Source organism: Triticum aestivum, chromosome 2B (genome assembly GCF_018294505.1).
Source record: "Triticum aestivum cultivar Chinese Spring chromosome 2B, IWGSC CS RefSeq v2.1, whole genome shotgun sequence".
NCBI lineage: Eukaryota > Viridiplantae > Streptophyta > Magnoliopsida > Poales > Poaceae > Triticum > Triticum aestivum.
In genome coordinates this window covers 665,694,798-665,709,366 of record NC_057798.1, presented here as the reverse complement: position 1 = coordinate 665,709,366, position 14,569 = coordinate 665,694,798, and the positions used below count along the sequence as shown (strand labels likewise).

At 44.7% G+C, this 14,569-nt stretch overlaps 1 protein-coding gene across 2 annotated transcripts; it reads right to left on the bottom strand.

Annotated features, from left to right (window-relative positions):
• Window positions 1-2,890: 2,890 nt before the first annotated feature.
• LOC123046592 (wall-associated receptor kinase 2) lies at window positions 2,891-6,867 on the bottom strand. 2 transcript variants are annotated; one of them, XM_044469987.1, is made up of 4 exons: window positions 6,561-6,867; window positions 4,688-6,466; window positions 4,409-4,561; window positions 2,891-4,315 (listed from the first exon to the last, which is right to left on the bottom strand). In XM_044469987.1, exons 2-4 carry the CDS (start codon window positions 5,547-5,549, stop codon window positions 3,111-3,113), a joined length of 2,220 nt encoding a protein of 739 aa, XP_044325922.1. In that variant the 5' UTR covers window positions 5,550-6,466; window positions 6,561-6,867; the 3' UTR covers window positions 2,891-3,110. The 2 variants fall into 2 exon arrangements, with proteins under 2 accessions (XP_044325922.1, XP_044325923.1); XM_044469988.1 differs by having other exon boundaries at window positions 4,688-6,454.
• Between the last annotated feature and the right edge of the window lie 7,702 nt (window positions 6,868-14,569).

Genomic DNA, 14,569 nt, shown 5'->3' with positions numbered 1-14,569 from the left:
CATCAGCACATCGGGGTTCAAGCCCTATACTTGACATTGGTCCTCGCATCATTCATATATTTATTTCAGGTTTCCGGTGTTGTTCGTTCGGTGGGAAGAAACGTTCCTGTCAACTACAAGGTGCCTATGGCGGCTTCGTAAAATCTCAAGATGTTATCTCGGCTTAGTCTCTCGGATATACTCATAGGGGTAAGATGTATGTGTATTCATAGGGATGAGCGTATGTTCATATACGTAAGTGACTTTGATTATACTGTGTTAAAAAATAGGGTAAGGAAACACCTTTATTTTTTTGTAAGGAAAAAAAATGAGGAGGCAATGCCGAGCCGAGGCGACTGAAATAGTTTGCACACCAGCTGTTTGACATGCAATCCTTTGACGCGGGCGAACGATTGCAGATCATGCAAATCGATTATGCGACAGTACAAAGCACACCGCCGGCCAAGAATCCAGTGACGGGTTTGGTAGGCCTTATCAAGCTTAACCAGACTCTGACGGGCTAAGTACTCAGCTGCTTGGTTGCCTGCCTTACACGTAGTAACTGGCTCGCACGAACTTAAAGCGCTCTCAGCCAGACGAACGCTCAGATCGATCATTTTTTAGATGCAGGCTCGATCTAGTGCAATTTACACTATAGGAAGAATGCAAGTTGAGATAAATATAGGTTTAGATGCAGGTTTGATCTAGTGCAATTTACACTATAGGAAGAATGCAAGTTGAGATAAATATAGGCGACCAAACGATATATAAAACACGGCCTAGAGGCTATATACCCTTAAACAGGCTCCGCTAAAACAGATTTCACTGGATTAGGCTCCATTAAGAATGTAACCAAACACGTCATGGGCGTCTACATCCGGAAGTATTTGCCATTATGGCAGTGGCAGGCAGCGCATTCGAGTGGGAACACGCTCTGGTCCCTGGCGGCCGCCAGGAGAGGCCGATCTTCCAACGCCGTCCTCCGCCGGCTCCCCTCCGCCGGCGGCCTCGGTCGTCAGTGGTGAGGGGGTTCGCCGGATCCACTCGCGTGGATTGTTTTTACTTTCTCGTAGTCTAGATTTTTAGGTTGTTCATTGTCTTTGTTTTTCGGCGACGACGATGACTGCGCTGAATAAAGGTTCTTCGGATCATTCCTTGACGTGGCCATCGGTCTTATGGTTGGGGATGAATTTGGAAACCAGTCTGTTCAAGTAAGGATGGCGTGGTGGCGGCGGCATCCTTGTGGTGAACCTGTGTCCTCGGGCTCCGTCGTTGCGATGGCGTTTGCTCCAGCGTCGGTGCGGAGTTTGGGAGGTAGTCCAGGAGCGGATGCAGATTGTGGTCTGCATCGACGACATCTGGAAGACAGAACATGTGCTGGGCTCATGGTTAGTGGATGGCAGGTATAGTTTGCTCCTTCGGCGTCTTAGTCGTGGTGGGGTGCCAGATCTGGAGTTCGCTGACGTGTCCGGGGTGTTGCCCCGGTCTGATTTGTTCAACGGCAAGGGCTTCGCTTTTGGTGAGCCACCTTGGAGGTCCGCAAAGCTGCATATCAGCGATGGAGACGCGTCGAGCTCGGGTGAGAAGGTGATTCGTCATTTTTTTCTTCGGTGTCTGCTATGGTGGTGCCGAAGGCAGGTGACGTGTATTGGTGTCAAGCTCAGAGATGTTCTGCTATCTTTTCAGTTTTGTCATGTCGGTCTTTACGTGATTTGTACTTTGTTCTTTATGATATGAATGAGACACGTATGCCATGAAAAAAAAGAGTGGGAACACGTACGCACGCAGGAGTCACGTCGCGCGCAATGGATCATTGTAGGTCGGTCGTATAGGAGTCGCACGCTCAAGGAAGCGCGTGATATTTTCCCATCATCATCCTGGTACACTACGTCTTGGTCTCCTGGAGTCGTGTTACAAACGCTGGTACGAGAGTCATGGTCAAGCCACCCATTCATTTTCCACAGCCACCGAAGACGACAGGGCAACCTGGAAGCTGGAATACCATTGTCATGTCGCCCCTCCTGCGAAGCAAAGCCCAAAAGCCACCGGCGGACCAGCGTCCAGTCGTTGGTGCCGTCTTCTCTCGGTCGTCCGCTCGTCGCCGCCTCTGTCATGATAGTGCCAACTGCCAGCCCTCGTTGAATGAAAATGTTTATTCATTGCAATATAACATACTCCCTCCGTTCCACTGATTATCTGAGCTTGAAGCATTTCTTCTAGTATCCATGCTAACACCTTGAATATATATTCCGGCAAAAAAAAGGAAAACGCCTTGAATATATCATTAGTAATTCACCTCATCTCCTGTACAAGTAGTTTCGGATAATCCATGATGTACGTTGGTTTGCAGATGCGGACTGGCTGCTCTTCATCTACAGGAAATGTGTTTTTCAGGGAGCTTGATCGAGGTGTCAGACAAATAATTGTATGCCATATCCCGGTGTTTTATTTGGATCTTCTGTTTTAGTCACGAACAACTGCCAAGTTTGCTTTGTTTCATGGCTCTGAATTTGAAAATTTACAGTTGATTGTGCTCCAATACATATGTGAGATTATAAATGTGGAGATTCTTATAAAAAATAAACATGGAGATTAAATCCATCCTTGGCATGGATTAACCAGATGACCACTAAATGGCATGGATTAACCAGATGGTTTCTAAGTGGCAGGGATAATAATAATTTTCCTATAGTGGAACTAATCCCTATTGGGATTGCAGCCTATCTCTTCCGGAGTAAAAGTTGAATGCTAGATAAGGTAGCAAACACATAGCATAAATTTTATTACCAATTAGTGGACTCAGATTTGTCTAAACAAATCTGAGTCCACTAATTCGGGACGGAGGGACTACTATCTAAGCTCCACGACGTATTTATGCAAGCGAAAGACTTCAGAATGAACAATGGTCGAATACAAAGGCGATTATGATTTGTATCTGAAGTTTTGGTCAAATCCGAGTGCGAAAATTTAGCAGTCATTTCTTGACCTACAAATGGGTCGATAAGTTGGGCTGAACAGAGATACGAAAAGAAAAGAAAAAAGCAACCAACACTTACTGATATAATAAACCTACTCTGGGTTTCAACCTGGCTGCCAGATAACCACAAATGGAACAGATAATTATGAAAGACCTAACATGAGAGATCGCCGGATGGGAGTAGAATGATCTCCATACTTTCATCCTTGGCAATTCCATCATGGCTCGAACTCAACTGCGCATCGAAATTCATCTCCCCGTGGCAACTCAAGTCTCGAAGCAGAGGAAGCAGAGGCTCTTCTTCTTCACTCTTCAGGACAGAGTGTTGTTTCATCAGTCTTCTCAGAGCTTCAAGTTCAACCGCAACCTCAATCATCCTCGGCCTCTCTTCACCTCTCGACCTCAAGCATCGCAAAGCCAACTGTGCGACTGTTTTGACATGTCTCATCCCAGCTTCCTCAGCCACTTGAGAGTCCACAATCTTCAGCAACTGGTTCTGGTGGAATAACGTGCTAAAATGCATTGCTAGACTTCTAACCTCGTCGACCAGACCATCTGATATTGGTTTCTCCCTTGTCAAAAGCTCAACAAGTACCACGCCAAAGCTGTAAACGTCACTTTTCTCGGTCAGTTGGCTTGTCTGGAAGTACTCAGGGTCCATGTACCCTAGCGTGCCCTGCACTAAGGTCGTCACATGGGTCTGATTTGGGGGTAGTGGCCTTGACGCGCCGAAATCAGACACCTTTGCGGTGAAGCTCGAATCAAGAAGAATGTTCGATGACTTGACGTCTCTGTGAACGATTGGCGTCTTTGCAGCCAAGTGCAAGTATGCAAGTGCCGATGCGGTTTCAACTGCAGTCCTTAGGCGGTCCTCCCATGACATTGGGATTGATGTATTGTGGAGATGATGAAAAAGGGCACCATTGGAGATGAATTCATACACCAATAAGGGAACTTCTGCCTCAAGACAACAGCCTAGTAGCTGAACCACGTTCTTGTGGGTCACTTGTGAAAGAATGACCAGCTCATTGACAAATTGTTCCACCTGGCTCTGATCAACTCGCTGCGACCTTTTGACTGCTACAACCATTTGATCTGATAGTACACCTTTGTAGACAGTCCCGAATCCACCTCTACCAACAATATTGCTATCACTGAATTTGTTGGTTGCTTTGTCAAGCTCAGCTGAGGTAAATATCCGCAGCGGTGCTCTCCGAGAAAGCATTTGCTGCTTCAGTAACACGCCACCATTCTGCATAAAATATCTCTGTCTTTTCTTCGCAAGCTTTCTCCTCTTAACAAGACAGTGAGTCCAGAAACCGAGAACAAGGAGAAGCAGTAGCAGAGCTAGTCCCACAACTGCAAAGGCACACAACAAAACTTGGAGAATTATTTATTTGGTCAAACATTAATCTAACTCAACATTCATCCCTGAAATCTGCATAAACTTGCCTATTGAAATCTGCAGCGTGCCAATTCCACTGCAGCCACTTCCCTCCTTCCGGCCATCACCATTCATCCCTGATGGGCACACACAGTTGAAGCTGCCCTTCGTGTTGATGCAGGTATGCGTGCATGGCTTTACAGTGGAGCACTCATCAGTATCTTGCCGACAGTCACATGAAACAAAACAGATATCAGATATGCATAGCTCTTGCCATTAAAGTTGAAAAACACAAACAAAGGTAACAAGAAAACCCAGAAAATATAAGCAGGGGACGTGTTCATTACCTTGGCATCCACCAGGCCCTTGCAGGTATGGGTTCCCCAGAAATCCTTCGGTACAATTACAGCGATATCCAATCCCATTGGACGAGCTATAGCAGTAAGAATTCTCCTTGCAAGCATATGATGCAGAGCGGTTTGCCTCCTCACAGCTGCCACCATCTATGGACCACTCAAGAACAACAGGCCGGTATTGAGGAGGGCTATTATTTGAGTTGTTCAGGACCTTCAGGTAGGCAGCAGCGAAAGCGTAGGAGTTCTGCTCCACGATGAACGCCTCAGCACATGCTAAAGTATACTTGCTTAGGCTGGCATTTATGTTCGTGAAATTCAAAGACAGCTTCTTCAAACCCTTTGGCACCGGTGCTTGGCAGCAAGCCACGCCAGAGCAAGCACCATCGACGATGCTATTGCTTGTAGAGCAAAAAGAAGCGCAGCCACCGCTGTAATCGCTGGTGCCATTCAACAGCATGGCCACCATATTACAGCCGACGGCTGTCAACTTGTTCCTTGTATCGGAGAAGGTGAAGCTTGTCCCCTCAAGGCTGAAGCTAGCAAAGTCACCTCCGCAATGCCGGGAACGGGAGGCAGCACTAGCCAGGATGGTCACATAACCATCCAGCAGGGAAATGTTGAGGATGCTAATTGAGTTGTTGCCTATGGGAAGCATAGGACCAGATGAACCACATGTGATCTCAAACCCTTCAGCCGGGGAGGGGCTCTGCCCATAGACACCAAAAGGATAAGGGATGGAGATATTGGAACTTGAGCAGCTGGAGGTACTCGATTCCATAGAATGAACAAAGAATGGAGAGAAGCATGTGAGGAGGAGCCATGGCACGAGAGGAAAGGGAAGCAACTCCGCCATCGATCTTCAGAAAGAAACGCAGGGCTCCTATGCCTATTTATCAACACGTTCAAACCAAGGGGGAGACTAAGAATGGTAGCCACCAGCAAACACTTGCCCGTGGTTCTCTGGTACTCTTTTTGTAGGGCAATACTGGGGCATCGTTTTCTTCTCATTATGGTCTAGTTTCTGTAGTGGAAGCCTAGAAGGTGATCTAGTCAAGACTCACAGCCACAAAAGCCTGCCTCAGGCTTCAGCTAAGATGTGCTGATGTGGACTTGTAGTTGGGCACTCCCCCGTGGTCAAAGAGATATTTGTCCCATTAAAATGAGCACGACCATATTCCCTGTTACTATCATTTTCCCCTTTCCATCTCATTTCCTTTCTGAACTTTTGTTCTGTATGATCGTTGTTGTGCTGGTTGCTTTATAATATAAAGTGGGGGAAACCCTTTTCGTCATGCTTTGAATTGCTAGCTCTTGTCTGTACATATATACTCCTCCGTTCCAAAATAGATGACCCAACTTTGTACTAACTTTGTACAATAGATGACCCAACTTTGTACTAACTTTGTACTGAAGTTAGTACAAAGTTGGGTCATCTATTTTGGAACGGAGGGAGTACATTGGTGCCAAAACCAAATATGAAATATTATCATGCAGACCATTGCTCATGGGTATAATTGATTGATTTCACCACCTGACAGGTGACAGGCCACCTGAAAGTTCAGATGAAAGTATTCAGGCCTACGAGTAGTACTTATCCTCTCGTCAGCTAGTTCGGATTCACCAAGTTCAGTCGATGCCTGAACCTAAACAATAACCAAATATTATGCCCGGTCTACCAAGATGGTAAAAAAGAGGGCAGTAGATGATCATCCATTGTCCCTGCCATCCAGCTAGGAGGAGGGCCATCCACAAGCGGAACTGCAGAGGAAACTAGTAGTAGCAGATTTTTTTTAGAAGAAGGGCGAGTAGCAGATTCAGATATAGGTAGTAGTACTACCAAAATTCTAGGGTTTCAGCCTCTTACCTCGCCGCCATACCGCCAGGCACGGCGACTCCGGGCTCCGCCTCGCCGCGCACCCTCCAGTCCATCTTATCACCGCCCATATGACCCTCCCAGTCCCAAGGTCGCGTTGCTCGGGACGCTGGGCGGATGGCAGGGTGGGTAGGAGTGCGTCTGCCGGCGCCGGGGAGGGTGCGCATGCGCGCGATGGGGTGGCTGCCGTGCTTTCCCCTGCCATTGCGGCGGCGGAGGAGGTGGGAGAAGCGGCGAGTGGTAAGGGTGAGGAGTCCTGGTTTCCGGAGGACAGAGAGGATGCTCAAGCGGTATGGAAAGAAATGATGAAACTGTCTTTAAAAAAACAAGGCAAAAGGCTTGTCATTACATTAAGGAATCCAATAACTCCCGAACGTTCGGATTTTGAGCATTTCGTCCCGAACGTTTTTACATGGCAATTTTAGTTCATAGGAGATGGCAACTTTAGTTCATAGGGATGGCAACTTTGTCCTTTTTCGTTTTTTTGTCAGAAAATTGCCATGTTTCCCTAATCTCACGCAAACTAAACTTGCCATCTAAACCCGTTCGGGTTGCCATGCTTAACTCCCGAACGTTCGGGAGTTATCATTACCGTACATTAATTAGGGCATATAAAAAATAGCTTGAGACATATACGTTGATTTTTTTTTCTCTTTCAATGCAAGCTACCACTAGTGGGCTTCATCAAAGAATAAAAAATAAAGACTCCCACTGCACATGCATCTCTGCTCTACACTTCAACCTTTTTAGCTTTATGCACTGGACCACACTTTTTCTCCCCAAACACTCGCATCCTGCTGAGGATCCCGCTGCTCCATCCGAACCTACTTTTCCTTGCATTCGATCCTACGTGGCGTACGCGGCATCACCCTGGGGCTATGCATCGGCCATGCCCTTAAGAAGGAAGGTTTGTAATAAAGTCCAACAGAAGGCAACAAAAAAAGTCATGGCATTACATAATTCAAGTACTTAGCACCCCAGCACCCACAAACAAATCCAAGTACCATGATCATCGAAGGAGTCGCAGTGTTTCGACTTTCTTGCCAGATTGTTTGTGTTAGTGACACAGGCCCCTCATGGACGTGAACTGAGTTGTGACAGTACCGTGTTACATCGGCAATGGAAATAAAACTTTGCGAGATTTTGGGCTTATATGTAAAGGGGATTCGGCAAGGGAAAACCCTTAGGTTATCAAGGGGTTGGGACTTGGAGAGGAAAAAAGTACTTTTACTCACAGTCACATGGTAATCGGGTAATTAGCCATAGCAACGAACACAAAGTTTCAAATGTTACTCTATGTTTTGACAACGATAGGATAGCACACATCTGTCACTTCCAAGTGTTTCCTAATCTACACAAACAAAGACTCGTGGTCTTTTCAAACTTCCAACCGATTCAGCCTAGGTATATTTTCCAGATCATTTGTGTTTAGTGGTATAGGCCCGTCACAAAGGTGAACTGAGCCATGACAGTACCGTGTTACATTGGCAATTGAAATGGAACTTTGCAATATTTCGGGCTTATATATAAAGGGGATTCGGCAAGGGAAAAACCCTAAGTTATCAAGGGGTTGGGACTTGGAGAGGAAAGGAAAGTACTTTTACTCACGGTCACATGGTAATTGGGTATATTAGTCGTAGCAACGAACACAAAATTCCAAATATTACTTTATGTTTTGACAACGACAAGATCAGACACGTCTGCCACATCTAGGTGTTTGCTGCTCTGCACACACACACAGACTCGTGGTCTGTTACAACTTGCAACTGATTCATCCTAGGTATATTTTACGTATCATTTGTCTTAGTGACACAAGCCCATCACGAAGGTAAACTGAGACATGACAACACAGTGTTACACGGCAATAAAAATGGAACTTTGCAAGATTTTGGGCTTATATATAAAGGTTGTTTGGCAAGGGGATAACCCTAGGTTATCATAGGGATTGGGACTTGGAGAGGAAAGAAAAGAAAAGTACGTTTACTCACAGTCACATGGTAATCGGGTAATTAGCGGTAGCAACGAACACAATATTCCAAATGTTACTCTGTTTTGACAATGACAAGATCAGACACGCCTGCCACATCCAGGTGTTTGTTGCTCTGCACAAACACAGACTCGTGGTCTGTTATAACTTGCAACCGATTCACCCTAGGTATATTTTATGTCGCTTGTGTTAGTGACACAAGCCCATCACGGAGGTAAACTGAGACGTGACAATACGGTGTTACGCGGGCAATGAAAATGGAACTTTGCGAGATTTTGGGCTTATATATAAAGGTGGTTTGGCAAGGGGATAACCCTAGGTTATCACAGGGATTGGGACTTCGAGGAGAAAGAAAAGTACTTTTAATCACAGTCACATGGTAATTGGGTAATAGTCGTAGCAACGAACGCAATATTTCAAATGTTACTCTGTTTTGACAACTAAAAGATCTGAGACATCTGCCACTTCTAGGTGTTTGTTGCTCTACACAAACACAGACTCGTGGTGTTTTACAACTTCCAACCGATTCAACCTAGGTATATTTTTACAGATTGTTTGTGTTAGTCACATAGGCCCGGCACAGAGGTGAACTGAGCCATGAAAGTACCGTGTTACACCGACAATGGAAATGGAACTTTGCAAGATTTCGGCCTTATATGAAAAGGGTATTTGGGAAGGGGAAAACCCTAGGTTATCAAGGTGGTTGGGACTTGGAGAGGAAAGGAAAGTACCTTTTGCTCATGGTCACATGGTAATCGGGTAATTAGTCGTAGATGTTACTCTATATTTTGACAACGACAAGATCAGACACGTCTGCCACTTCTAGGTGTTTACTGCTCTACACAGACACAACAAACTCGTGGTGATTTACAACTTCTAACCGATTCAACCTAGGTGTATTTTATAGATTGTTTGTGTTATTGACATAGGCCCGTCACAGAGGTGAGCTGACTTGTGACAGTATCGTGATGGAAATGAAACTTTGCAAGATTTGGGCTTATATATAAAGGGGAATCAGCAAGGAAAAACCCTAGGTAATCAAGGGGGTAGGGACTTGGAGAGGAAATACTTTTACTCACGCTCACATGGTAATCGGGTAATTAGCCGTAGCTAAAGGAAATATGCCCTAGAGGCAATAATAAAGTTGTTATTTATATTTCCTTATATCATGATAAATGTTTATTATTCATGCTAGAATTGTATTAACCAGAAACTTGTCCATGTGTGAATACATAGACAAAACAAAGTGTCCCTAGTATGCCTCTACTTGACTAGCTCATTAATCAAAGATGGTTATGTTTCCTGACCATAGACATGTGTTGTCATTTGATGAACGGGATCACATTATTAGAGAATGATGTGATGGACAAGACCCATCCGTTAGCTTAGCATAATGACCGTTTAGTTTTATTGATATTGCTTTCTTCATGACTTATACATGTTCCTCTGACTATGAGATTATGCAACTCCCGAATACCGGAGGAACACCTTGTGTGCTATCAAACGTCACAACATAACTGGGTGATTATAAAGATGCTCTACAGGTGTCTCCGAAGGTGTTTGTTGGGTTGGCATAGATCAAGATTAGGATTTGTCACTCTGTGTATCGGAGAGGTTGTTGGGGAACATAGTAATTTCAAAAAAAATCCTACGCACATGCAAGATCATGGTGATGCATAGAAACGAGAGGGGAGAGTGTTGTCCACGTACCCTCGTAGACCAAAAGCGGAAGCGTTAGAACAACGCGGTTGATGTAGTCGTACGTCTTCACGACCCGACCGATCAAGCACCGAAATTACGGCACCTCCAAGTTCTAGCACACGTTCAGCTCGATGATGATCCCCGGACTCCGATCCAACAGAATGTCGGGGAAGAGTTCCATCAGCACGACTGCATGGTGACAATCTTGATGTTCTACCGTCGCAGGGCTTCGCCTAAGCACCGCTACAATATTATCGAGGACTATGGTGGAGGGAGGCACCGCACACGGCTAAGAGATCAAGAGATCAATTGTTGTGTCTATGGGGTGCCCCCCTCCCCTGTATATAAAGGAGTGGAGGAGGAGGCCAGCCAAGGGGGTGGCACGCCCTAGGGGGGAGTCCAACCCCAACTGGGAGTAGGACTCCCCCTTTTCCTATTAGGAGTAGGAGAGGGAAGGAAGAGGGGGAGGGAAGAAGGAAAGGGGGCCGGCCCCGATCCCGATTCGGATTGGGCTTGGGGGGGCGCCCCCTCCTTTGCTTCTTCTCCCTCCTTTCCACTAAGGACCAATAAGGCCCATATACCTCCCGGGGGGTTCCGATAACCTCCCGGAGATCCGGTATTGTCCCAATCTCACCCGGAACCTTTCCGGTGTCCAAATATAGTCGTCCAATATATCGATCTTTATGTCTCGACCATTTCGAGACTCCTCGTCATGTCCGTGATCACATCCGGGACTCCGAACAACCTTCGGTACATCAAAACTCATAAACTCATAATAAAACTATCAACGAAACCTTAAGCGTGCGGACCCTATGGGTTCGAGAACTATGTAGACATGACCTAGAATTGTTTCCGGTCAATAACCAATAGCGGAACCTGGATGCTCATATTGGCTCCTACATATTCTACGAAGATCTTTATCAGTCAAACCGCATAACAACATACATTGTTCCCTTTGTCATCGGTATGTTACTTGCCCGAGATTCGATCGTCGGTATCTCAATACCTAATTCAATCTCGTTACTGGCGAGTATCTTTACTCGTAACATAATGCATAATTCCGTAACTAACTCATTAGCTACATTGCTTGCAAGGCTTATAGTGATGTGCATTACCGAGAGGGCCCATAGATACCTCTCCGACAATCGGAGTGACAAAACCTAATCTCGAAATACGCCAACTCAACATGTACCTTTGGAGACACCTGTAGAGCTCCTTTATAATCACCCAGTTACGTTGTGACGTTTGGTAGCACACAAAGTGTTCCTCCGGTAAACGGGAGTTGCATAATCTCATAGTTATAGGAACTTGCATAAGTCATGAAGAAAGCAATAGCAACATACTAAACGATCAAGTGCTAAGCTAACGGAATGGGTCAAGTCAATCACATCATTCTCCTAATGATGTGACCCGTTAATCAAATGACACACATGTCTATGCTTAGGAAACATAACCATCTTTGATTAATGAGCTAGTCAAGTAGAGGCATACTAGTGACATTAAGTTTGTCTATGTATTCACACATGTATCATGTTTCCAATTAATACAATTCTAGCATGAATAATAAACATTTATCATGATATGAGGAAATAAATAATAACTTCATTATTGCCTCTAGGGCATATTTCCTTTAGTCTCCCACTTGCACTATAGTCAATAATCTAGATTACACTGTAATGATTCTAACACCCATGGAGTCTTGGTGTTGATCATGTTTTGCTCGTGGAAGAGGCTTAGTAAACGGGTCTGCAACATTCAGATCCGTATGTATCTTGCAAATCTCTATGTCTCCCACCTGGACTTGGTCCCGGATGGAATTGAAGCGTCTCTTGATGTGCTTGGTCCTCTTGTGAAATCTGGATTTCTTTGCCAAGGCAATTGCACCAGTAGTGTCACAGAAGCTCTTCATTGGTCCCGATGCACTAGGTGTGACACCTAGATCGGAAATGAACTCTTACATCCAGACTCCTTCATTTGCTGCTTCCGAAGCAGCTATGTACTCCGCTTCACATGTAGATCCCGCCACGACGCTTTGTTTAGAACTGCACCAACTGACAGCTCCACCGTTCAATATAAACATGTATCCGGTTTGCGATTTAGAATCGTCCGGATCAGTGTCAAAGCTTGCATCGACGTAACCATTTACGACTAGCTCTTTGTCACCTCCATAAACGAGAAACATATCCTTAGTCCTTTTCAGGTATTTTAGGATATTCTTGGCCGATGTCCAATTATCCACTCCTGGATTACTTTGGTACCTCCCTGCCAAACTTATTGCTAAGCATACATCAGGTCTGGTACACAGCATTGCATACATGATAGAGCCTATGGCTGAAGCATAGGCAACATCTTTCATTTTCTCTCTATCTTCTGTTGTGGTCGGGCATTGAGTTTGACTCAACTTCACACCTTGTAATACAGGCAAGAATCCTTTCTTTGCCTGATCCATTTTGAACTTTTTCAAAACTTTATCAAGGTATGTGCTTTGTGAAAGTCCAATCAAGCGTCTTGTTCTATCTCTATAGATCTTGATGCCCAATATGTAAGCAGCTTCACCGAGGTCTTTCATCGAAAAACTTTTATTCAAGTATCCCTTTATGCTATCCAGAAATTCTATATCATTTCCAATTAACAATATGTCATCTACATATAATATCAGAAATGCTACAGAGCTCCCACTCACTTTCTTGTAAATACAGGCTTCTCCAAAAGTCTGTATAAAACCATATGCTTTGATCACACTATCAAAGCGTTTATTCCAACTCCGAGATGCTTGCACCAGTCCATAAATGGATCGCTGGAGCTTGCATACTTTGTTAGCACCTTTTGGATCGACAAAACCTTCCGGCTGCATCATATACAACTCTTCTTTCAGAAATCCATTCAGGAATGCAGTTTTGACATCCATTTGCCAAATTTCATAATCATAAAATGCGGCAATTGCTAACATGATTCGGACAGACTTAAGCATCGCTACGGGTGAGAAAGTCTCATCGTAGTCAACCCCTTGAACTTGTCGAAAACCTTTTGCAACAAGTCGAGCTTTGTAGATGGTTATATTTCCATCAGCGTCAGTCTTCTTCTTGAAGATCCATTTATTCTCGATGGCTTGGCGATCATCGGGCAAGTCAACCAAAGTCCATACTTTGTTCTCATACATGGATCCCATCTCAGATTTCATGGCCTCAAGCCATTTTGCGGAATATGGGCTCATCATCGCTTCCTCATAGTTCGTAGGTTCGCCATGGTCAAGTAACATGACTTCCAGAATAGGATTACCGTACCACTCTGGTGCGGATCTTACTCTAGTAGACCTACGAGGTTCGGTAGTAACTTGATCTGAAGTTTCATGATCAATATCATTAGCTTCCTCACTGATTGGTGTAGTTGTCACAGGAACCGGTTCTTGTGATGAACTACTTTCCAATAAGGGAGCAGGTACAGTTACCTCATCAAGTTCTACTTAGCTCCCACTCACTTCTTTTGAGAGAAACTCCTTCTCTAGAAAGGACCCGAATTTAGCAACAAAAATCTTGCCCTCAGATCTATGATAGAAGGTGTACCCTATAGTCTCTTTTGGGTATCATATGAAGACACATTTCTCTGATTTGGGTTCGAGCTTATCTGGTTGAAGTTTCTTCACATAAGCATCGCAGCCCCAAACTTTCAGCAACGACAACTTTGGTTTCTTGCCAAACCATAGTTCATAAGGCGTCGTCTCAACGGATTTTGATGGTGCCCTATTTAACGTGGATGCGGCCGTCTCTAAAGCATAACCCCAAAATGATAGCGGTAAATCAGTAAGAGACATCATAGATCGCACCATATGTGGTAAAGTACGATTACGACATTCGGACACACCATTTCGTTGTGGTGTTCCGGGTGGCGTGAGTTGCGAAACTATTCCGCATTGCTTCAAATGTAAACCAAACTCGTAACTCAAATATTCTCCTCCATGATCAGATCATAGAAATTTTATTTTCTTGTTACGATGATTTTCCACTTCACTCTGAAATTCTTTGAACTTTTCAAATGTTTCAGACTTGTGTTTCATCAAGTAGATATACCCATATCTTCTCAAATCATCTGTGAAGGTGAGAATATAACGATACCCGCCGCGAGCCTCAATATTCATCGGACCACATACATCAGTATGTATGATTTCCAACAAATCAGTTGCTCGCTCCATAGTTCCGGAGAACGGCGTTTTTGTCATCTTACCCATGAGGCACGGTTCGCAAGTACCAAGTGATTCATAATCAAGTGATTCCAGAAGTCCATCAGTATGGAGTTTCTTCATGCACTTTACACC

Bases quoted from the DNA above. Each gene is read 5' to 3' on its own strand.
- LOC123046592 (XM_044469987.1), bottom strand. From the start codon at position 5,549: ATGGCGGAGTTGCTTCCCTTTCCTCTCGTGCCATGGCTCCTCCTCACA. The intron at 4,562-4,687 runs GTAATGAACACG...ACTGTCGGCAAG, and splicing joins AGGGCCTGGTGGATGCCAAG to ATACTGATGAGTGCTCCACT. The intron at 4,316-4,408 runs GCAAGTTTATGC...GTGCCTTTGCAG, and splicing joins CACGCTGCAGATTTCAATAG to TTGTGGGACTAGCTCTGCTA.